Genomic DNA, 26,196 nt, shown 5'->3' with positions numbered 1-26,196 from the left:
ACTGTGCTATAAATGCCCCTGGCCTAATTGGGCATATTGCACACACACCCATGCTCTATAAGAATGTAAGGTCAAGTTCATTTTAAGGAGTAAGTGTGAATACACATGTAAACTAAACTAGGACAATAGTACAACTGACAAAAAAATTAGGACAAATGACAAAAATGCACAGTAGCATTCTTTAATAGGTTAAGGCATGCCCTCCAAACGCAGTCTGCACTTATATTATCTAGTGTTGTGATGGATTAAGGCTCAAGTACCACTTACAAACTTTATGGCGATATGAAACAAATGAAATGATTCAATAGTCTTTGGGCATGTGGAGAAAAATATTGTAACATTTGGTACGGAAACTAATGCATTCTTCAATAATAAACCACTGGGAAAACAAGGTTGTATAATTTGATGTGAGAAACACATGCATCAGTATGTGTCAGAAATGAAGCCAACACAGCTCAGACAAATCAAACATTTACACCTTTTGTACAGCTACCTTATGCATCTTGGTAGAGAAAGCATAACCCCAATCCACTTATAAAAGCTCCATTGTAGAAAAAAAAGAATCTGTGAAAATGTCAGGAATATTAACACAAAAAGACCATTAGAAAAACACGCCTAAATAATTCCAGAGGCACTGTGCTACACATCAGACTCAGGGTCCCTGTTTCCACATGGGCTGCATCTTGAGGAACAGTACATAAGATGCTGACAAACCCACTGTTTGAAATAAAACCCCTCTAAACACATGGCATTAATATTTAATGGTGCAGCTTCCTCGGGAGGCCACTCTGGGCTAGTGCTGAGTGTCTGAGGGGAGATGGTATTAGTGTTGTGTGCTCTGGAGGAAGAGCCTGCTTCACGCTAATGAAGTGATCGGGGCCTGAACTCCAAAGAAAAGCTCATATCCGATTAGAGAGCAGAGATGCATACATGGCTGCGCAGCATATGATCAGATCACTTTGTTCATGTGAGTCTAGCATCACTAAACATCATTAGGAAAAATAGATCCACATACATGCATTGAGATATGTCTGATAAATGCACAGTAGCCTAAATAGCCAGTACTACTAACACCAGTGTTGAAAAGCTACAGTGATGACTCAACCAAATCCTCTGACTATTTTGGTGAGCATGGATGTGCAATGTTGCAATGCAAACCACTTGACCTTGTTTGTCCCGGCTGGACTGGGGTTGGACAGCTTCTAAACCTGGGCAGTAAAGGACAGCCCATTTGGATGTTATTAAAAATCATCACAGTTCCTGAAGCACACACGACTCCCAAAGCTACCAGGTAATTTGAAAGAGTTCCAGCGAGTTTAAGACATGCAGATGTTTTCAGTTCAGAGCAAGCATCTGTTTAGGCAGACACGCTTTATGTTCGAAAAACCACAAAGGACCTCCAATAGATTTTATGGTGCAGTATTAGCTAGAGCAGTCAGCTTTGTAATTGTGCCTCTGCAGGTAATGAGCTAATTGGTCACAAGCGGTGTTGCCTGTAGATATGACCTGAAACATGCAATTTTGCACAGCATGCTTAATATCTACCATCCTCAGGTGCCTGTACTGCTGTCTGGCAGCTTTAGCAACATGAGCATTACCATTGCAAAACTACTCCGATGCTGTAATACTATGGTTCAATACTGTGACTCATTTAAACAAAACAACATTATAGAGCTATAGCAAGAGCTATGTCCTTTCTCACATAGAAAAATGACTCTTTCTGGAAGCTTCCAGGAAACAGCTGAAAAAAACAGCAGATCCCAGAGTCTTCGATAACTGGGGTGTAACACTCATCTTGTTTGTACAGCAAGATGACTCTGTTAGTCTCCACATCTGATAGCAGAAAATAAATGTTTAGCTAGTGGAGATAATACAATAACACTTGGTCTTCCTGGTGTCCACGTCCCCTCTCAGCCTGACCTCCCAGGAAAACAGATGATGTATGACTTCATGTTTTTTTGTGTACTCTTTCACAAAGTGGCATTCCGACCATACTCTTGTGTCCTATTTCCTATTATGTGACAAGGACCATTTGAGACTGAAGTGATCCAAACAGTCCAACGACACTTGAGAGGACCGTCTTTGCTACGAGAAAACGGAGGTCGATGAGAGCACAAGGACAAGTGTCCTACAACTGAAATCTCCAACTGCTTCTGTGATCACAAAAGCTCTTGAACTGAAATAGGCACGCAGAATAGGGAACTCGCTTCAAGATGATTTCTGTGTTTCAGTGTAATTGGGCTGGAGCCAGTCAGCTTGTGTACAGGCATACAGTATGTAACAACACCGCAGTGACAGATTCCATCTCCTCAGAGGGTGTTTTGACTATTGTGCTCTATATACAGTGGGATTCCCTTACCATTTTGATGTTCTATCATAGGGTACACATGCAACAGATTATGAAGTTAGGCACATTATATAGCTTATAGTCAGCTAGACACAAGACAAATTTTTCTGGTAATCAACTGGCGTGATCAACATTTTTGTGAACTGTATAAAAACACCAAACAGTAGGGGTCAAGGTTGCCCCCTCAGTCTTGACTTAAAAAAAACAGCCATCAATACCCCCACAGAGGTATTGGACTATGTCCCCTTGTTGGCAAAAAACTGTGAGTCATTCCCATATAACTCAACATGGTCTGGCCATCCTGCCGTAAGGATACAGCAGGCCAGTGTCAAGTAAGGCCAGCCAGGTCTCTTGTTGTATGTTGTACATTAGTGGTAGCATATCTCAGACATCTCCATAGCAAGCTCCAGACACTCCCCTGTGTCGTGACAGGCATCACATATACCACAGTCAAAGTCACAGTTCCAGTCATCGCTAGGTGTGTTATCCTCTGTGATGATGAACTGTTGGTAGGCGGGGCAGCAGCTGTAGGTGACTCTCTCACATGAGGCTGGCAGCATGAGGAACAAGTCATAGAATCTGCAGAAGAGGCACTTCAGGATGATACCTGCACAGTCGGCTGTAAAATAGAAAACAAAATTGACAATTTATATACGTGACTTGGATCAAACTAATACTCTCAGTTATGGCAAATGCAGTTCCTATGCTACAAAAAAACCCTAAGTGAAATTCAGATTGTTATTTAAGCGGGGGTACTCTCAATCGATTACTGTGACCCATTTTAAAGTCGATGCTTTGAAGGTGTTTCAAGTTCAATGCTTTTAATGTCTAATCTACTGTACTGTCTTTCCACTTGAAAAATAGGTTGTTGGTGATCCTAAAAGTATGGTACTGGACTTGTTGTTTGTAACTTTTAAAAGCTTCCTCTTCCTCCCTAAGCCATCTTGTACACATGCATAATTAAAGAAATCACCTCTCTCTGCCTCACAGTTGGACAATGGAGAAAGCTGTTTGGAGACATAATCAATTACCAACAGTCTCTTCGATATAGCTGTCTCATGAGGAACATTTCCACAGTGCACTGTACGGTTACAAAACAACGTGCAGTGTGCCTTCCCAACACCCTTTGCAAAATCGAGTCCCTCATGGGTGACATCAAGCATGAGATCACTGGGTTATAATGATGACCATGAACAGACAAGAGTACTGTCTGCAGGGGCTGCTGGGAAATGTTTATGGAGGAGAGTCTTAGTACAGTTTGTACATCACTTTGCACAAGGATACAGTGCTGGGAGGATGTTTTAAACAATACGAACACCACTCAAACATGTTGCTAACTATGTAAGTCCATTTTGGAACATATTTGGAAAGGACTGCTTTATCTAATCAGTACTGTTGTTTGCTGATCAATGCTGTTAATAATTTAAGTACATAAGTACATATGTAATCAATTATGTTCCTTCATTCAGTGAAAGTGTTTTTTACTGTTGTGACCAGCTAGTTTTTTTCTGTAAATTCTGTGTCTGAATTATTCAAAGATTTTAATAATTAATCATTGAAAAATGCATTTAAACATGGTAGAGCAAAGTGAAGTGCGGTATAAACCTCGCAATATGTAATAGTTTCAATTCTTTAAAAAAACCTCTGAGGGCCTTGAGAATGACTGTGTGTATGGTACAATTAAACTACAAATGAATTGAATATCTGTTTCAATGATGAAAGTGCAATTTCAAGATTAATTTCATGAATCTTTAAGGTCCTGCACATTCCTAAACAGAAACACTACACTCACTGGCTATAAAATACTTGCTCCTGGAATGATCCTGTTCCATTCTGTGGAGTGTACACATGTAGGCTACTGAAAATCTGACTAGTGCAAGTGCATCAGACTGTGGTGAATAATGTCACTCACTGCCCATGTCGATCTGATGGGAGGAGAGAGATTCTGAGGATGAGGAGGTGGACTTCCTGCTGTACTTTGGCATGGTGAACAGAGAAGATGAAGGGATGTCACACTCCCGTGGCTGGTGAGAGTCACGGGGCTCTTCATCTGTGTTGGCCTTCCCAGGTTCACAGTCATGAATGACGCCGATTATCCGCACACTGCCTGGAGCCTCCGTCTGAACTCCCTTTGTGAGGGAAGGATTCCCCTCTGGAGGCAGATTTTTTTTTTTGATTGTTTGCATTGGTATTTAAAATGGAATGAATAAATGTCTACCATTATCACATCACTTATTCCATTGATCAAGGTGATTTAGTTCATGAGGATATTTCAGAAGTTATTCAGTGGCAAGGCTATTAGGCAGAGGGAAATTATTGATTGAAAACTCAGATGAAGTGACCTCTTGTGTTAAAACTGACAACTGTGTAGTGCTGCTGGATAACAGCTGGGCTTGGTTGTAATTTCTATGGCGGCCATTAGCATGAGCATAAATGTACACACTAATGTAAGCAGAACTCTACAGCTGTTAATGCTATTTCAGTAACTACCGTGGTTCTAAGGCAGTGCTAACACTCAAGTAAGCTTCACTCCATTTTGGTTGATTATTTGATGGCAGAGCCAACCCAAGCTGTCTTTGTGGAAATCAAAACACAAATGAGTGATGAGTCTTGAGTATGCATGGGTGTGGTACATCACTCTGATGGTGGGAGCTAATACAATTCGCTACAAAGTTTTAGAGCATATGGAGTTGCTGGTAACATAAAAACGTCAATCTATTACTGGTGGTATGTACGCTTTACAATGCCTTGGAGTTATATACTGTACTGTAGCTTTAGAATCAGTTCTACCATACAGAGTGTCTGGAAAACAGAGTGCAAACTATATGTTATTAATTAGGTAACAAATGCAGCTGGAAGGTGCCTGTGACCATTACCTGATTGAGAAATAAGGCCTGCAGGCATGATACATTTTTCATTTATTTTCTTCAATACTACTCTGCCTCACTCACTGATTAGAAATAACAAAGTGCACCCTTTCTCTGGTACATTTATTTACACATTTTCTAAACCGACAACTGCTCTATCCAGACAGAAAACGTACCTTCTCTAACCAGACAACATCTCTCCTCTCCTTTCTGTTCAATTTGTTTTCCTCTTTCCTCATTTCTTCTTGGATTTTGATCTTCCATTTGATCCGCTGCAGTAGCCTATACATCAATAATAGAATACATTCATAACAAAAGCATTGGTTTAGGATACTCATTTACCAACACACCTATATTACATAGATCTAAAAGAAAAATAATATTTTGAAACCAAAGATTTGAATAGCTTTGGTCACGCACGCATGTGGGCGCACTTTAACGCAAAGAAGTGTTGACTGCTATTTTCCAACGGTTCAAACTGTTGAAAGACACAACGAAGTTATCCAAATATGCATTGTCACTATCACAATGACTAGTAGTTTTTCTACTGCTTTTCGAAATAAGAAAGAAACGCAGGTGTCTGAAGTTAACCCAAAACAATTGTTTTGTGAATGGCTTAATATCCAACGCACCTGTCTTTGTCAGTGTAATCCTGGACAATCGTGGACCAATTCTCCGGTCGCCAGAATAATTATTGCCTCGTGCGCAAGCTATCTCAGGTCTCAAGATATGTTTCATTTGGCCTGCTGCCCGACCCACCCCGTTGTTCTGATGATGCTAGCAATATACATTTATTATACTCTTTGTGAAGACCATTTCCGTTATGGTGAGAGTTTTACAAACTTTCCTGCCAAGTTTTTATGAGCAGAAGCCAGGTTCCGATCATTTAAAACTGATATGGCTAAAGCTATGACAATGACAGATTTTGAAGTAGCCTACAGTTAACTTGACCTGTCTTAGGAGTCATACTACAGACCATGCAGTGTAAGGTGAGTTTATGTTCTTGATACAAATGTTTCGCACGCCATATTCAAGCAAGGATTTATTAAATACTATCTGCATTCAAATTTCTCTGAGGTACTACCTAATTAATGAACACTAATTAGAATTAGCATTAGAGTTGCATTTTAAAAGAAAGCCCTGCTGCGTTGCGTATGTTTAGAAAGGGCAAGCTAATTGAAAAAATAAGATGTGAAAGTATTTAACTAGCGTTATATAGTTCCAATTATACCTTGCACAATGCACACAAATGATTCCTGAGGAGAAGCTAAAAAGGATTAATTCCTTTATACACACAAACACACACCTGCTCTTGATTATAGTCTTCCTCTGTGTTATTGTTAGTGTTCAGTGAAACAACCTATCATCAATCCAAATCAATCACATAATGCTGCAATGACATGACTTGATTCATTTGTCTTTGACATAAATGTTCTATCATGAGATATGCCGAGGCCTGGGCCTACAAAAAAGTCATAGTGGCTGATATGGCACCCATTAGAGCTTTCTTTAATGAAGACCAATGTGAACGCCAGCATCTAAGATCAGGTTCAAAGACAAATACTTACATGTAGGTGACAGTTTACAGACCGATCCAAACCACTTGTAATCTACTCGATCATTTACACTGTCACAACTACACAACCTCCCCATCCTCGTCCTGTTTGTGTGTGCGGACTTGACACCTGTTACAGGGCGAGGGAAGCCTTACTAAATCTGAGTACCGGTAGTCTCAGTGTCTTGGAATGCAGAACATAGGTGCAAAGGTGTGTTTTGTAATGAGGTCTGGTGAGAGAAACAGTCAGACATTCTGGTGAGGTGAACAGACTTTCCGTCACTTTGTGGAAAGACAAACAAAAGAATATCATGCAATCGTATTTCAATCTTTTCTTTGCTTAAATTACATCTACCGTGTATTGTATGACAGTACTTCCATACAAATGGTGTCGTTTACAAGCATTTGAAAAGATCTACCGGTACTTGATGTTGTCTTTCTAAACAAGAATTTGTCTATCTTGCTATGAAGGTCCTGTCTGAGAAACCTATATGTTTTTAAACATTTATTTCGGCATATTATCAACTCAGTTAAAACTGAGCACAGTCAGCTGTCATCAATGCTAACATTAAAGTGTTTCCAAACAGGATTAGGTGGTAATCCTTAACAAATCACCAAGGAGAATTGGTCCTTACTTGAGAGAGGATGAAGCATGGACTCAAAGCAACCATTTGTCACTGGCGTTGAATGATCTCGGTAAGACACATTTGGAAAGTGTATCTAAATGTGACATATTTTCATACAAGTTATACATGGTTTAGTCCCATAACTGCAGAGATTACCATAGTGGTTTATCTGTGCCCTGGGCAACTTTGATTGGTACTGATCCCCTTTCAGAAGGCCCACCTTCCTGTAGATTTTTTGTGTGTGCTTCGAGAATGTTACTGTCCAACTCATTAAGGACTCAATAATAGCGTGTGTCTCTCTTTAATTGAACACTGCTGTACCTTCAACATCTCAATGGCTCGAACATGTTCTAGGACACCGGCCCACAATACCTCCATGACAGTCAAAGGACACTGTGGGGAAATAGGCCTACTCCCCATGACATTGACATTGAGATGAGATATCAATGTTACCAAAATAAGACTGTAGATACATTTTCTTTCGATAGATCATTTATCAAAGAAATATGGGAATAGGGGAAATTGGGTTCTTTAGAGTCTAACAGTATGTGACTTAAACCAACTGGGGATTCTCCAGCCAGTAGAGGAAGTGTGGGTTTCCTAAGGCTATGGTCCCTCATGGGACCCCATAGGGATCCATGGGGTCTTCATAAAAGCCTTGAAGATATTCAACCCACTAAAAGGCTAAATAGATTTTTTTCTATTAACGTTTGTGCAGTATTGTTCTGATTTCAAAAAGTTCCACATTGGTTTCAGGCAGTCTAATTCACTTTCCTCAACCAATATTCTGTATTTAATTTGCATGGCCGAACGGATTGCTTATGCCTCAGACAGTTTTGGTAGAGAACATCAATATTGCTCAGTGAGACTAGCGTGGTGGAGATACATTTGAGTTGAGAGTTTGGTCATTTCCTTTGTTCTTTCTGTTGACTTCACTAATATGTCATTGAAAATTCATCCAGATCTAATATTATTATTTTTTGAATAATAGACATGGACAGTTAGTGTTTTTAATAGTAAAAGCAATAGCATGAAGATATGGTATTACTGTATTCTTTACTTTACTGTACTTTTACAATTTATTTGATTATTTTATCAATAAAAAACAGCTAGCATGACATACTGATTACTTAGCACCAGTTTGAACCTATAGGAGAATCAATGCTGGCAATGACAGTCTATCCACACTGCACAAGCTAAATGTTTGAATTGATCTTTGGTGCATTTTCACCAATAAGCAGTTTAAAATGACTAATTGGGTGGGGCTGAGAGTAGCTAGACACTTGCTATTAGTGTAATGATGATATGACATCAGACATTTCTTATAAAGTATTGTCTTGTTGTTATTGTACAAGACAGATTATGATTGGGTTTAGCAGGTGCACATTATGAGATGCTCTCTAAGTAGCGTTCATAAAGAAAACCTCCCAGCTGTGTCAAAGCGATAATAAGGGCAGTGATTCATATATACTTTAGGAGTCAAGGGTAACAGTGGACTAGACCCGCATTTTCTATTATTTGTCCTTGCTGTTGAGGATCATGGGTTCTGAGCTACCTTTTGTCCCATAATGTTTCAGAATGAAAACATTGTCTGCTCTACAGTTACTGTCTCATTGATATTCCAACACAGTTTTAACACATTTTCACTTTATCTCTCTCATTACTGTTATTATTAAAGGCTTAGATACCTATCATTAGAAGGTTAATTTGGACAAATACAAAATCCATCTCCCATCCCTGTACAGTAATGATGAGCTCTGATTCTGCAGGTACATGGCTGAGGTGACATCACTAATGTAGCTGTCAATGTTACAGTGTTGTAGTGTTCATGTTTTTCCATTTCCTTTTGAATAACTTTTGAATAACTTTTAATGGCACATATGCTCTCTGTGTTTCCAGCTCAAATGTAATCTCTGTCTCTGTCAACCTCTTGTCATATTGTGTATCTTATGGATTCTACAGTGAAGAATCTCAGTTTGAGACATTTCTCTTTTCATATGAGCAACATGAAGACTTCTTCATCTACAACTTAGTTCAACCAAATATTGACTTTGGGATCTGATTATTAAGCAATTTCTGCAAAACTTCAAATTATTAGTTGAACAATTATTTTAAAGACGTTATGAGACCCAGTGGACCCCCAAGGTCTTGAAACTGATTATGCAAAAAGATAATTGCAATAAAGATTTTAAAAGAATTAAATTGGTTTGACAAACGTATAAGTTGTTAACTACTGCTCAATGCAAAAGAATACATTTGCTGACGAGGCCACAAAATCCCCCAGAGCAGGAAGGTTTTCCCGTGTGCTCAGGTGGGCGGTAGAGGTATCGCTCTCTTTATTATCATAGCTAATGGATTTCCAGATCTGGCCTCAATTATAGAGGATGAGATGAACAATTAATTAATAATTCTTCAGATAGATACATTGTGCCACATTCAGCAGATGTGCAGTTCTTGAGTGGGGATGAAAGAGAAACAATTTGAGGATATTGACCAATACTGCCCTTCTCTCTCTCTTCATCAACATAGTGTACATTAATTTTGCCACTTAGATTGGTCCTCTAGCCTCTTTTAGCTGCCAATGCATCCGTTGCACCATCCAAAAAATGCACAAAAAAATGAATTATTCCTTTTTTCTCATTGGTGATTTTATTGTTTTTTTTCTGGGATCAATGAAACCTTAAAAAATACTTTTGAGGCATGGCAAAATTGTATAATTTTTCCATAAACTTACAACATTTAGGCTTAAGTGTTGAAAGGAGGAATTATATGCCTATGAATGGCTTCTTTACTAGTGATATCACTTCTCAGAACAAAGAGGCTGGAGGACGGACACGTCTCGATTGGCCATTTCCTTGCCTTCCATTAGGGTCACGCACTGCTCCACCATGCAGTAGAGTGACAACACAGGCTAGAAAAATGAAGCACTCTTCCACAAACCTCGTTAAGAGTGAAATAACTGAAAAAATAATAGTTATTAAATTAATTGCAGTCGTAATCTCGTAAAATATGTGTCGAAATATTATATGCAGTTCGATTAACACATAACATGGGTGTCAAATCTGTAATAAAACCCTGATCAATAAAACAATAACCATGTTGTTAAAAGCAGTCATTGAAAGGTGTTGCTGGCAGTGTGTTCCAGGGGTGAGCAACCCTTTTAATATTAACGGATTTCATCTTTACACTATGTCACCTAAATCACCTCAATGTTTGTGTATACAATTATAATAAGATAATAAATTGCAGCAATGGATGGATTAGGAACGCCTTTTTCGACCCCATATATCAGGCTTTGTCATGGGCCCAGAAAATGCATGTCTAACAATCTGTTGATTACACTGTGGTGAAGGGAAGGCTCCACCGAGGGAAGGTGATGACTGTTGCAGGATACATTATTTTAACATATTGTTATGTTTAAATCGATAAGTTTTAAACGGGTGCTAACGACGGCTATTAATTAGATGTTCTGAGTCGTTATTAGAAAAGTTACCACGTATGGCTGATTTAATAAATGGTTTATTATTTCATTATGTTGGCCCATGACCATTACGCCTGAACGACTGGCCTTTATCTCCAAAAGGGATGAGGCAAGGAATAGTTTACTTGGAGTGTTGCGGATAGTAATACCAGTTCAAGGGCATCATTTATATTAGAGACTGTAAAGGATCATCATGACGGTTTTCTGATAGTTTGCCTGACATTTTGAATCAATTTCCAATGCCCAAACTATTTGCTCCCTACAGATATAATTTTTATCAGTATGTTTATATTAAATAATTTGAGTGGGTACGTCAATTTGAAAATGAAATTGTATTTCATTCAAATTGTAAATTAATGGTATGGCAATTAAAACTCTGGGAACAGTATTTGGTAAGAATTATGATAATGATTCTAGCTGGAGGTGGGAATTTTCCAGGAAATTGATATTAACATGAGAACAACGTCCTCCTCAGCTAAGCAGTACCAGTTGCAGTGTCACTCAGTGTTTCACATTTTTCTCTTGAGAACAATAAATAAATACATTTCACCCATGTCCCCCCTGGATAACACGGTGGAGCCTAACCAAGTAAACTACACAAATTACCTTTATTACCTTAAAAGGTAGAATGTCTGCTATTACTTTACGACATAAAATAAACTGCCTGATGTAATATTTCTTAGTGCTTTCATAGTATCAGTGAGGGAATGTGTTGTGTGTTGTACAGTAGTAAGAGTGTTTTATCACATTTACATTAAGTCATTTTTTATCAGCTCGTGTTGAGAGTTTCTATAGGCTCAGTGTTAGAGTCGAGAGTCACAATTACCAACAGACACAACATGGTGTTTGTCTGCTTTTTTCATGATTAATGCACTGTAGCAGTCTGAACCTCTTTTCACAGAGACACAGGTTGATGGAAGATTCCTGGGAGATTTTCCCATCCGTGTTTTCACCCGCCCGGCTATCAGCCAAATTGGATGATCATCGGGGGAATTCTCCCACACTCTGGAGCTTTCATTGTGGTTTGTAGATTTTGCCTTCAGGTTTGAAATTCACTCAGACTGGAGAAATCCTGTATCCAGGGATCAACTTTTTTCAATTGAGCATTTAGTGGGGTCCAGATGGGAAACAATTTTTAGGGACGACAATGCTGATTCTATTACTCACAATCCCTCATACAACCCATAATAGTCTCACCTGTACTTAGACCAACCATGAGCAGTGAATAACATTTTAGCACCAAATCCATGGATGACCATTACTGGAGTACTGTAGGTACTGTACTGGGCCTTCTCTCAGAGGGAGTCCGCATAGCAAATTTAAACCAAGAGTGTTTATTTTACTTGTTTAGTGTTTATATACTGTAGGTTCTCGGTTCTGGTGTTAAATGAACACAAATTTGCTGTGCTTATGAAGCAAAGGTAATATCACATGTTTGTTTTTTTACAGGCACGTAGTACTTTATCTGTCATTTTTAACTATTATATGATGCAGTGATAAACCATTATGCACATTACTTTGCTATATTTGAGGACTGAAGCAGCCGGTTGAGATTAAATACAGTTGTCTCAAATGCAATGGATTTGGAACCAATCATCAAATGAAAAGTAAAGAGCAGCCAAAATAATTGAATGTACATTAACAATGGATACTGTATCTAAAGGTGGTTTTAGTTGGTTATGTGTTTATATTGCATTTTGGGTGTTCTGGTTTTGAAGATGAAAGCAATATCTGTCTTATTTTTCCTAGGTACTGAAGATTAAGCCCAAGAGCTTGAGTCTGAGAAAGGGAATAGAATTGCTCATCCATTCTTTAACAGACTCAGTGGTCAATAATTGAATGAGTGAGGCCTATTGTCCAATTACCCGCATTATCTGTGGATACTCTTCTCATTAAAAGGCTAGAGAGGAGGAAGAATAATTAAAAAGATTTGCTGCATTGGCATTTAATGATCATGCTGCTTTTGTCTGATATACTCTAGGAGCAGTGAGATCATGTGTGATTCTGGGCAGGGGAGCCCACGCCCCCAGACCTAGTGCTATGCTGACAGTGAGCAGCCTCTCATCACTCTCATCTGGGCTTGAGTGGAGCAGCTCTCTTTCTGGAAAGTGTCACATTTGGAGAGGTCAGAGTTCCAGCATTGGTGTACTGTGGATTGCACTTTAGAAAACTTGCTTTTGTGTTTTCTACACCAACACAGGACTGATAATTAGAGTAGCATCATAAAAAAAGAGCTGTGTTGTGTAAACTGCAGCCTGTGTTTAATTACTCTTTGGCTGGCAGTGCTGTTGGCTGTCTGGGCTCATACCTGTGGTAGAAATGCCCAAGTCAGGTAGAAATTCTATGCACCATTAAGCATTTGAGGGCTCTAAGAAACACTTGCTCCCTCTCCATAGTGAAGTGGAGCTTTAATTAATGCAATCTGAATGAATAAGTGCAATTTGGCGGCGATTTCATGCCGTGGGTGCCAGTTTCTTCTTTTTCTTATTGAGAACATCATACGGTCAAGTACGCTCTTACATACTGTCTTGAAGTGCATTGTTTTACTCTAAATAGACTAGTGCTGTTGAGGAAAGTACAGACCAGAATACATTCATAATTAACAGATGCAGTTCAGAAATAGCCAGTTGTCTTAGTGATCCAGCAGCTGACCATGTTTGGGCCTATCCCTTCATTAAGAGCACTCACGTAGATATTTAATAGTGCTGTTAAGTACTGCTGGACTTCATTTTGATGTTTATAAAAATCTTTAATTGGGTAAATATTAGTTCAGATGTGTCCAGCAGGCTGACCTGGTTCAAGGCATCAGTGGGTTTAGAGGTTTTGACTGGAGGGAGTTCTGACTCCTTTGTTCAAGGATTTTCTAAGATGAGCTGTCAGACCACACTCTGGAAGAACAGTGGTAGAGCAGCATTAGGCATAGCAAACTGTGTCAGAAGAACTGTTCTGGAACTAGTGTAAGTGAACTCTGTGTGTGTTTATGTGTGCGAATAAGACTCTTTTACACAGTAGACATGAGAAGTGTTAGAGGTTAACCCCGTCATCTGCGTTTATTATTTTCAAATACTAGGTTCAACTTACCCAAACTGACACAATAACAAGATAAATATTTGTCAGGAGATGGAAATAGTCTGTATTTGATTTTACAGCAATTATGACTGCCGCTGTAAATTGTCTGGTAATTTGTAAAAAATTGCTCACTGATGTGCAGTATTTATGTCTCACTGAATTTCTCCTCTCTCTTACACCTGCCAATGATGACAGCAAAGCAGATCCAGAGCCGCTTGTAGTCATACTGTATATACAAACTGTACTGAGACGTCTGTGCCAGTTGTGGCTATGTGATTAACAACCTCTCATTGTGGAGAGAGTGGAAATACATCCCAGTGAGTTCATGTTTGACTCTTTTGGCCAGGCCTTCTGGACCCTAACTTTTTCAGAGAGCAGTTCTGTCTCAAAGTTGAGCTGCTCAGGCCAAGGATTTTCCTTAACCTCTTTTGAGAAATGGACCGTGGGGTGAATTCATAAAAGAGCTGGCTGTTGGACAATTTGTCTTTTGACAGAAGGGAACATTGGAAGCCACCAGAGGGTGGTCAGCGGTGAGTGGCACAGGCCTGCCTGGGGCGGTACCTACAGGCTTCGCTGCCTCTTGATTTGCCTAGGACGTAGGTTGGAGGTAGCAGCAGCGCGGGCCGCCATCTGGCCCCGGCTAGGGAATTGGGCAGTGCGGGCAGCAGGGCGGGTGTGTGTGGGGCCGGTGTCAGGACGGCTCCATCAGGGCTGTTTGTGAACAGATGTTCTGTGGTGTGCTTGCTCTGACTGGGCTCAGGAGGGACGACATGTCTATCAGTGGCTGGAGGCTTTCAGGGGACTCGTAGACTCTGACCTTGAGGCTCAACCACTGCTGTATTTGTATTAAGTAAAGAGTCTGTATTGTATGAATAAACATTCTCTAGAAGATTGAGTGATAGTTTTAGATATTTGACTGATTGTAATTACAGTACATCTGATTGTTAACGAGACAGAGTCTAAGTGATGCCAACAAGAAATAAGTGTTCTATTGCGTGTATTATGTTGCGACTTTGGAAGCACAAAGAAGAAGTATACAATTTATCATATCCCTCACCTCATCTTATGGATGCCAGCAGTCAATAAGCACTTCATCTGTCAATTATAAGGCACACATTTATAGCCCTGTAGGTAGAAATATCTGCAAGCACGTTCCCATGAAAATGCAGACCATAGGAGATGTATCTATTGGAACTATGTCATGGTACAAAGTGAAGATATCAAGTGTTGATGTAAAAACCTGGTCTAATGAAACTGTAGCTGGCTTTAGAAAGGTATTGCACTAGATTAAATAGAAAAAATGATCTGGGATAATACATAATCTATCGAGTGACCACACTAGTGATGGACGATGCCTTTGCTGCTTTTACATGGGGAGAGTCATTGTGGATGAATGGAGTGACTACAAATGTTCCTCCCTTGGTCTCGATACTCATACTACCTTTCTATTTAGTAGCACTATATCATGTCCAGTGATGTAGTATCTCTACAGTTTTCAAAACAAGGCAGGATAAACTACTACAGTCCATAGCATAGCCAGCATGCTTTCTGCCTATTCTGAAACCATCCAACGTATTCCACTGTGGAAGAGGTGTCAACCACCAAGACAACAGGACAGTAATGGACTGATATGAACCTGTTTGCCCCAGAAAATGTTGTTAAAAAGTGAAAGTTTGCGATTTGGGATTCAGCTGCACTAATCTCCTACCTGTGCATGCTAATAATTTAGTCAATAAATTATTGCTGGCAGCGGTCATACAAGACTGCACTGAAACACTGTTGATGACTCCAGGCGGATGTTTTATTAATTGTCAATGATGAGAGAAAACAGAGGATAATTGGTGTTTACCTAATGGGCAGAAAAATTTGAAGCCCAACATAATATCAGGGTTTGCTTGTGACCTGGTTGGTAATCCCTGTTGTCAATATTTGACTTACTGAGGGAAGTATTGTAGACTCTGTATTGGAGTGCAGTTTAGTTCCTCATCTATAAAAACTAACATCTGTTGAAGCATACATTAAGTTTAAAAATAACTGTACAGAGATCACCGGGTAAAGCACAGTTAACCAGATGTCGTTTTAAAGTGCCAGATGGAACAATGAAACTGGGATTGAAAATTAGAAAGCGCTGTGAAAGGTCAGATCAATTAAGGAACCTGCGTTGGCTGCCATATGACAATTAAGGCAAGTTTAAAGCACTTGAGCGATGGGCCAGTGGAGTGGCTGTCGCCGGGAAAACTTCTTGGGGGCATAAAACGTGTGTGCAGTGGGAAGCTTCTAGACTGAAGTGCATTTACACCAGGTCAAGGTTAATGACCCGCACAGATAAACCTGATAGAGCGCCTCACAGCGTCGCTCACAACCTTTGTCCGTCAGTATTAAGGAGCCAATAAATTACAGCTGTGACTTTAAGTGACATTGAGATTTACTCTACTCTAACAAGAGAGGGAGGGAAAGAAATAGAGAGCGATGGGGTGGAGGGACAGAACAATTTGCTAATTAGTCTGATATAGTTGGTTTGGTATTTGTCTATTTTCTACAGGTATGGAAAAAAGGTACAGTGAAGTGTATATACTGAAGTACGGCATGTATGGAGTTAAATGCTCATGATAGGCAGATCATCAGAATCATTGACAGTCTTGTTATCACAGTTTCTAAGATATGATCCATTGATCTAACCCATATGCATGCAATGTAGAAGAAAATTAGTTTTTTGAGGAGTGGTTCTGGAAACCAGTGGATATAGGTGGAGAGACAAATGAATATGATCGAATTAGTTGTTTATTTGCATGGCAGTCTTAGTCTCAGACTTTTCTCAGCAACAGAAACAAGCCGTTCTGTTCTTTGCTCCTGTCCCATATGTTTTGGGGAAGTCCTTCAGCACCTGTGGCTATAAAGGAGCCACAAGGGGGCAATATTTGCATTGTTTGTCTGTGTTCTCCCCAGGCACTCAGATTTACATTTGTGTTGGGCATTTGCATGATCAGATTACATACAGTTTAGTTTGTAAATTTACACTGTAACATGCAAACAAAGTGGTATGGAAAGTTTTTCCTGTTCCAAGATTAGCCGACAGTTTTATCCTTCCTTAACTGCTCATAACTTGATGTTAACGATTCATTTTCCTCAACCGCCATTTACCACTCAACTACAGTGAGTAGTCAGTGGTCAAGCATGCTTTTGTACGGGCACCACATTCTTAGAATATGAAAAATTATTGTCATATCCTAAATACTCAGAACAAGCCAATTCAGGAATCGCAGAGACAATTTGTTCATCTTTTTCTTTCAGACTCATGCTGTAGGCACTTTTGTGGTGTGCAAACAGAATTATTCATTGTACTGTTTAATGATAAAAAAAATGCAGTGGTGACAGAATTCACTCCTCAAATTAACTTTATTTACTCATAAAAAGAATACATTAATTGAACGTATCTTCATCTCAGGGCCTCATAAAAACTATTCTTATGACATCTACTATTATATTGAGAATGATGTACTGTACAATGTGTTGGGTCTCCTAATGGTTCCATTTGGATGTCTTTAAAATACAGTTTTAATTATAGATAAGACTAACCTGGGGTAGCACCAATGCAAAGCTATTACAGAATCATGTGAAGTGCTTATGTTGTTATTCAGTAATTTTCCAGATTACCATACTTTCTTTCTAATGTAAAACATGTTCTCTTATTGAGATAAAACTGCTTAAAAGTTACACAGCTTTGTTGCACACCTTGCATAACACCTGACCTTACACTCACTTACCACAAAGCTAATACATTTAGCAAATTAATCAGTGAAATTCCCTGAGAAGCACCATGCCGTCTGTTGCACATATTACTTTGACAGATATCACACATTCACACTAAACTCACACTAAAATACCATTGTAATAGCAATTCTCCGGTGTGGGGAAATGTTGTGCTTTAGTTAACAGCTGCACACAGTGAGTCAGTGTGTGTAGTTTACATCCTACATTGGACTTTTTCCCTTATGACTTGGTTACTAGCTACTGGAATGTTGGAATTAATTAGAAAATGTGTCAAATGGACTTGGGCACATGAAGACGTGCAGGGATCAACAGTGTGGGTATCCTGCTGCTCCCATTGTCCTTGAGGAACTCTCATCCAGATGTTCAAACGGAATTGAAGACAACCTTTCACCCGCACCTAATTATCATTTGAATGACAACATGCTTCAGATCAATAGTTCCCAGTCACAGTTTGAAGATCACGGATAAGAACTCACCTTGTTGTCAGTGAGAAAATGCTAATGTAATTAATGTACAATGATCCTCTGGCTAAAGATCCTCTGAGGATATTAATAGGGGATATTTACTGTAAACAGCTATAGCCTGAAAAATCCATGTATGTGCACACATTGTCTGACCGAAGGTTGGTGCTGGTGTGACAGACCTGCCCCTGATAGATACATGATACAGGACAGTGTTTACCTTAGTGAGAGGTCGGCTGATGAGGAAGAGGTCAAAGGCTTTTAGGCTTCTCTCAGCTGTCGGATGAATGTGTGTGTGTGTGTGTAAGGGTCTCTCTGTGTATGTGTGTGTGTGTGTGTGTGTGTGTGTGTGTGTGTGTGTGTGTGTGTGTGAGAAAGAAACCAACCAAAAGGCCTGCTTTGTTTTCAGTCACCAGACTAGGAGGATCCTAGTTACAATGTTTCATATAATCAGAAACTTTGGTTTTGTAACAAAATAGCTTTAATTGGGCATAACTTCATACTCAAGTGTATGTAATCTAACTATAAAGGCAGGGATCTCTGTGTGTGTCTGGCTTTATTGTCTCGAGAACTGGGCACTGTCACTTGGATGAAGTAACATTTTGCAAGGTGTATTGCTCAGGACCAAAGGATGTGCAGTGTCGCCAACGATCATCTTCATGAATAACTTCATACCAGGAACTTTGTTCCTATTTCTAAACTAGTGCCAGTCCCCAGACCAGGACTCCAGCAGCCATGTCTTCCTGCTGACCATGCTGCTGACCACCTGCCCTGCTGACTCTGATACTGTACTGTACCTATAGTACCTGTATCCGAGCCTTTATCACTACCTGGGATCATGCGGCTCTACTTTAATCATATTGACGCGGCCCTTGTTTCTCTCTTACAATGCTAAGAGCAATCTGACTGACTGGATGAGTTCATGATTAACTTATGTTCCCCCTCTAAATCTCAGCTCGGAACCATGCTTCCTACTGAGCCAATAGCAATTTGGTTGAAAAGTTGCACTCCTCATGATTCCAAATCATAAACCCAGCGTGGGACAATGAGCATCCACTCCGCCATTTTCACATAAGGGGATAAAACAGTTGAGGAGAAATAGAACAAAATACACAATTAAAGAAATTGTTATTGTGAAATAGTATTGTATCTCATTGAGATTCCCTCAGTAGTCATCACATTCAGCTGAAATGATCTATGAGACATTAATAAAAGGAGGGGAGGGGGTGTTTATGTGTGTGTGGGGGTGGGTGTGTTGGTTACGAGATGGAGAGAAATGGAGTAATACAATTTATTCGTAAGTGAAGTAAAGGCCGTATTGCCTACCATTAACTGAGCAGAACGTAGGCACAGACTGATAATTAAGGAATCCATGAGAGCATAAGCAATATTGGACAATCACTAACATCCACTGTTCCTTTGCCACGTCGAGCCACTCTCCTTTTTTTCACCAATATCATTCTAGATTATGCTGGAAAATGTTATTGCATTGTGATTTGAAACTGCTGCAACTGAAGAAAATGCTCTGCTTCCAGCTTAGAACGGATGTTTCCGGTTGAATGGATTGAAAGAGAACGTATGAGACTAGTCCTAAGCAGACACAGCTGACACATCTAAGTTACTGTCTGAAGTTTGGTTATAAAACTTGTGGACTGACTCAACATGCATGGATAAATAGCGTCCGCTAAAGGAATAAAATGTTACAATGTAATACCATGAAAATGGATTATACATAATCATGATCAATATAACATCACTGTTTCATTCATATGACACTCGAGTTAATACAATTTAGGCCTATGCCGTTCTGGTTTTTACCATGACGATCTATTTGTGAGAATTTAGGTGAACAACTTACTGACCTGTGTTAACCCATTTTGGTCCAGTCCCTGTAAAAATATTTGTACCGATTACAATCTGTAACTATCTACAATTTACAACTGCAGTATGTTTTATCCATCTGACCGACAGTCCGTGTGGATTTCCTTTACTTAAAAAAAATCGAATCATGGGAGGTTTAAGACAGGAGTCTTCAATTTCCTTTTTGTCATCATTGGGAACATTTTAATTCTTCCTTTCATCCCTCAAGACTGAAAACACAATTTCATGATCACCTCGCTGCCAGAGTCATGTTTAATAATTCCCAATTATGCAGCCAGGCACCTAGTCCACAGCATGAGCCCTCCATGCAGCCAGGCAGCCAAGCCAGAGGCCGGCCCAGCTCAGTGTGTGTTCAGTCACCTTGATCTCATCGATGAGCACACTCCCCATCTTAACAGGTTATACCACCATGACTTATGCTGTTGTATTAATAATAAAACATGGTATTGTCCTGGAGGGAGTTTACTCCTTGTCTCTGGCTTGAGCCTTTTTCCTCCAATTTGTTACGCAGTTTACCCAAACATGGAACATATCGTTCTGTGCTCAGTGTGAGAATCCAGGGTGACTGCACATAACAGGGAAAACTGCACCTAGAAAAAGTATTTAAGGAAACTAGTCCGTAAGACCTGGGAACAAACACAATGTAATGTGTTCACATACTGTAAACAGTACATTATTTTCTCAACGGACAAGCAGTGTGGGCATTACTTGAACTTGTTTCAGTCATTTTGATTGGCAATCAAGTCAAATGAGAGCAGTTAGAATTTGTCATTTATCATTTGGGATTTGTTTAAAGTTGACGTGTTCAATGTGTCTTTCATGAACACCTGGGCTCTGGGTGCACTTATCTCTTGACCGTATAACTTTCCATCTGCTACTAAGTCATTATGGTACATGAACATATGTGCTTAAAAGAGAAAAAGTAACAAAAGAGGGAAAATGAAAGATTTTTGACTGCAGAGATAATTTTATATAGAAGGCTCTTTTACCATGACCAGGATGTAACCATGACCAGGATGTAAAACCTACTCTAGACAAACATACTTATTGCTAGTTTGCTTGAGTAAAATGGAAATGACCTAAATGTAAAATGGAAATGCATGTGAAACATGCTGGCTTGTGCAAAAGTTTTTTTTCCTGTCTTTGTGGTTTCCTTCCTGTGCTTTGTTCCTGTACTGAACATATCTCTTACTCACAGTGGGTGTCATAATAGGATTCTTTCTCTCCTTCCAGCTGCACTCTTTATCAGAAGGCTGCTTAGACTTTCGTAGCCAGTCTGGACATTGCATTATATTTGTAATTGTCCCCTTTTCTCTCTTTGACAGTTTTCTGTGGTGCTTCCAAGTGTGTTGTGCTGATGTGCTGCCATACAATTCTGTACACTTTCTCACCCTGCCTCCTTGGGTCTTGAGTCATGCAGTTTCTGACCAGCTGCACATTATGCATCTGTTTATGCATTTATGACTGAACATGTAAGAATGAGGCAGAGATGGAGATTACTTCATATTTGGGCCCCGTACACCTGTGACATCAATCGACACGCTTTAACTCTACTTTACATGTTCCTGGAATGAAAAGAAAATGCCTCACCACAATTGGTCCGTCATGACACAATGCTGTTCATGACTGACTTTATTTGTTCAAGTTTTTTTTTTTACACGTCAGCCCTAATACTGACCACACAGAGCAAATGGAAGCCTGCTCAAAATTAGTGATTGCAGGTTACGTATAGGTCAGAAGTCTGATTAGAACCATGTGTTACGTATATTATAATGGATTATTTTCTGTCAGTCCTTGTAAAATTCAGTGTTTGCAATGACCCACCCATGTACACTGCTCTTGAACTGTTAAGAGTATGTTTTGTAAGAGGACTGTGTACTAACCAAGCATTTCTCTGAAGAGAAATAGTTAAGATGAGACGCAATATCAAAATATTCAGTCTCGCCTGGGGGATGATATCAATCGCTACCCTAAAATATTGTTTTCAGTCAATAGATGAAGTTGTCTCTTTTTCACTTGTGATACATACTTCTAAAGACCTGTTTCTATCTCACTGTGTTTGTGTGTGTGTAGAGGTTTGCACGTGCGTTTGTGTGTCAGTCTTATTGTCCTTAGCTCTTTGTTGTTTACCGGTGTGTGTTAGACTGAGCAGCCTCTTCACAGACATCACATTCCACTTGCTCTTGTGTGCTGTGAGCAGGTCAACTTATCCCACAACTCTGGAAAGGGGGATTTATCTGTCCTGGCCTGCCCATTGTCTCCCCGCAGAGCCTGTGGAGAGAGCCTGCCGCTTTCAGAGCATCACTGCCCACCCCTAATATGGCAAATGAATGCATGAGCGAATACAAGAGTGAATAACTGAATGAATAACTAAAGACAATTTACATAATTGCACGTAGGGTATGTATTTTCTAGTGTTTGAGAGTTCATTTGCATAGTCGGACTTGAGTATAGAAATTATGCAGTCGATACTGTAGATCCGGCATGTAAATACAACTCCTTTGAATTACTAAAGAAAGAAGTCAAACAATAATAATGTTAATTATGTTTTTTTGCCCTCAGGCTAGAGATCCTCTTTGCCTCCAGAGCAATGCCTGTCAGAACAAAAGTGATCCTAAAATCCATTGATGAGATGTGCTGTAGCTAAATAACAGGCCGGAAAAGATTGGATGGAGAGTCCTCTATGGGTGCTTTACTTCACTGCGGATCTGAAGTAGAACCATCCATACCGACTTGATTTCATCAATTTCAAATGTCAAGTGTCTTTGTTTCACACGTGTGATCAGCGTCTGCAGGGACTGCTGCACATTGTCACCACTGTCTTGCTGCATCATTTGAAGCGCTATTTCCCTCCTGCGTCAATATTCTTTGTTATCAAGGTGACTAGGTACTCAATTGACGCAGTGCGTGCCAGCACCTTTTGAACATTTCAATAGCGCTGCACTTACTTCACATTCCTTTTGTCTTAGATCGTATTAACAGAAGGTTCACCTTCACCGTTTGGTACATTGCTAGATTGAAACTAAAGGGGGTGGGGGAGGGGGAAGCAGGAGAAGGAGGGAGGAAAGGGATGTGAGTGAGTGTGTGTGTGTTAACCTCCCTACCCTTCACCTTTGTCTCACGGTGTGGAGGAGCAGGACTATGGCCAGGAGAGATGTCCCCTGCCTGGACTCAAGCACCTTTGTGTCCCTCTCTGACCTGACACCGTGGTGCAGAACGGCTGAGAAGCCTTTCTCAGACACAAGTTCAAATGAAAGAAGGCAGCAAAGTCTTCCAGTATTTAACCTGGTAGCTGTCTATTGTCAATTCAGTGTACAATGCATGGCACTCTCTGATCTATTTAATCATCCAACAACTGTTTACCGTATAACCATATAAGCCTTGATTCGTAATCCCCATTCACTATATAGTGTATTTTTCTTCTTTGTCAGGGAAGACAGATGTAATTCTAAAGCACATGAATTAAACATGAGAATAACTGCTTTCATTTAGCAATGGTAACCTGCGCTAAATCCTTCTTGGCTTGCTTTGGCAGCAGCACCACCCGCTCAGGGCCTGCAGGCAGAGAGGGTTCCATTGTAGCGTTAGCAGCGGCACTGCACTGTCCAGTCCATAGAGAATGTAAATGAGCAGCTCTCCAGACCTGAGGGGGACCACTGCTGATCACTGGCCACCGCATTAAGCCCCACTACCCCCTGATGACAGGACTCTCACACACAATCATCTGATCAGATGCAAAAACAGAGCATTTCTATGGGGGAAACAACAGACATTAAAGAAACTCTTGCTCTTAATGTGCTTCTGAGTGTTAGGCCGTAAAAAAAAAAGAAGCTAGGTTGTAACATTAGACAGAGGTTTTGTTTGTTGTTTAGGCTAATGTGTTAAATAAGGAGACCGCAACTTTTGTAAAGGATCACAGGCTACTGTGAGGAATGAGGATTGTGTTGTCAATAGTATTGACTTTCAATCACTTGCGTTGTTCATTTGGACAACAGACAGGACAGAATTCAGAATCTTCAATATAACTCATAGCTGTATGGCCCCAGAGATCTTTCAAATCATAATAAAGGCATCTAGTTTTTTGGGGATTCTTAACACTCATTTACCCTCCCATCCACTTAGCAAACAACAGGACATGGTTATTTACAGTAGCTGCCAGATCTGCAATAGTTAACACATTTGTACTCCCCAAATGCCTAATTTATTGAACCATGTCGGCACAATTTGTTCACTTAGTAAGATACCCCCTATTTGTTCCTTCACATGGCAGGGTAGTGCTTCCTGTCACAAGTGTTTTTGTGTGCTTGCAGCGTTCAAATATGCTGAACATGGAAACAGAGGGAAGGAGGGAAAGGAAGAGAAAGAGGGAGAAAACAGTAAGCAAGTAAACAACGCTTTGGCTGTTTAAATAAAACATTTGTTTGTGATTGAGGCTTCATGATGTGAACAGCATGACCTGTTTTACAGGGAGCCTCTAAACAGTCAGCCACTCGCCCTCTCAGAAACAGATCCCCTCTCTCTACCCACAGACTCAGCGCCTATTTATATTGCATGAGAACAAATTTTTTTGACAAGTTGAGTGATAGATTTGTACAAGGCCTGGATGTTTTTTCTGAGGAGGTCCTGTCTGAGTGACATAAATTGCTATTAATAAAATTTTTAACAATACATGGCAAATGACTTTTTTCTGTTAACATGGTATGAGCAGGACCATTTGCTGCCTTTGGTGGGCTTCCTGGGAATAGCTTTGCTGTCTGAGTCAACATTGAGAGAGAAAGGGATGGGAAAGAACATAGGCAATGAACAGTGGAGCAGGGTAGGATATGCGTGTGCGTAAGCAGTTGGTTATCCAAGAGACCTGCTGTCTGAATGGACAGCATTTTGCAATTTACGAAAGATGTATTGACACCTATAAATATTTAACTTGTAACATTTTTCTTTTTTCTTTCTTTCGTTTTTCTTTTCTCGTAAAGGTTGCTACGCCAGAAAGCAGTGCCGTGTATATAGTTTTAAGTGTCATGAAGAGATCGGCATGCTTGGATGCCAGCCTTATTGACTGTGGACCTCCTCTCATAGCTTTGTCTCTTGCTTCAGTGGAAATAATTAACTGTGCATGTTTTACGGCAGGATTACAGTTGTCTAATTGTGGTGTGTGTTGTCATGGAGACTATCAGGCTGCCAGTGAATAAACAGCCTTACATGGCGGTGTTTGGTTAAAACAAGGCTTTGTGCAGATGTCAGCCACAGATTTATGATGGTGAAGCAGATTAAATTTGGCAGGGAAATCAATAGGCTGACCACTCTGGACTGGCATCTTATTTTGATAAACAGCTCTGTTGATGTAACCTACCCAGAAGCAAGGCTCCTCATTTGTTTGATTTAAATGAGGGAATTAATTCAAAAGTTTACTCTGTAAAACAGCATAGTTAGGTATTGGTTGGAGTATTGGTTGGAGTATTGGTTGGAGTATTGGTTGGAGTATTGGTTGGAGACATTACATAGCTTCCTGATAGATTTGTAGCCTTTCAGCCAAAGAGCCTTTGGACAACATTCTGTGATTTTCCATAACACCATCTTTAACACTTATTTTATATCAATGTTGTGTCCCATTTTTAGCAGTTAGATTGAAATTGAAAACATTGTCAAGTCTGCGATTAAAACCCTGGTATCGTCTTCATCCAAACAAGACTTGGGTTACACTGTCATAAGGATGACACAAATCCACTGTGGTGGTTAACCAATAGATTTGCATCTTATAATTGGCAATATTATAAATGTTTGCTTTCAGTTTTTCTGTCTATAACAAATTAAATACACAATTGCTTAGCCAGTTAACTTTCCATATATACCTGCTCGGTAAATACGGAAATGTGTTCGCTTACCTAGCAGACGAGAGAAAACATAACACAAAGTCAATAAACCTTGACCACCTCGGGGTACACTTTTCCATTGTTGTGAACCAGGTTAATGTACTCCACACAAGGTTCATTATATATTGCAATAGACCATAGAGATATGTGGGGTTGTGACTGGTCAGTTCTCTGACTGTCGGAGCAGAAGTGGGTAGTTGTTGGTTAGTTAAAGTGTCTGGTTGTATTTGATGATCTGACATCACACTCCTGTGAGGCAGCATACAGT

The 26,196-nt window shown here is 39.9% G+C and overlaps 1 protein-coding gene across 1 annotated transcript; it reads right to left on the bottom strand.

Annotated features, from left to right (window-relative positions):
- Positions 1–202: 202 nt before the first annotated feature.
- mdfic2 (MyoD family inhibitor domain containing 2) lies at positions 203–5,887 on the bottom strand. Its single transcript, XM_084705839.1, has 4 exons — positions 5,847–5,887; positions 5,391–5,496; positions 4,260–4,499; positions 203–2,966 (listed from the first exon to the last, which is right to left on the bottom strand). The coding sequence occupies exons 2-4, from the start codon at positions 5,476–5,478 to the stop codon at positions 2,716–2,718; spliced, it is 579 nt and encodes a 192-aa protein (XP_084561965.1). The 5' UTR covers positions 5,479–5,496; positions 5,847–5,887; the 3' UTR covers positions 203–2,715.
- Positions 5,888–26,196: the final 20,309 nt, after the last annotated feature.

Source organism: Hypomesus nipponensis, chromosome 9, assembly GCF_054491055.1.
Source record: "Hypomesus nipponensis isolate SF chromosome 9, ASM5449105v1, whole genome shotgun sequence".
NCBI lineage: Eukaryota > Metazoa > Chordata > Actinopteri > Osmeriformes > Osmeridae > Hypomesus > Hypomesus nipponensis.
The sequence above is the reverse complement of the archived record's forward strand: the minus strand, read 5'-3'. Positions and strand labels throughout refer to the sequence as shown.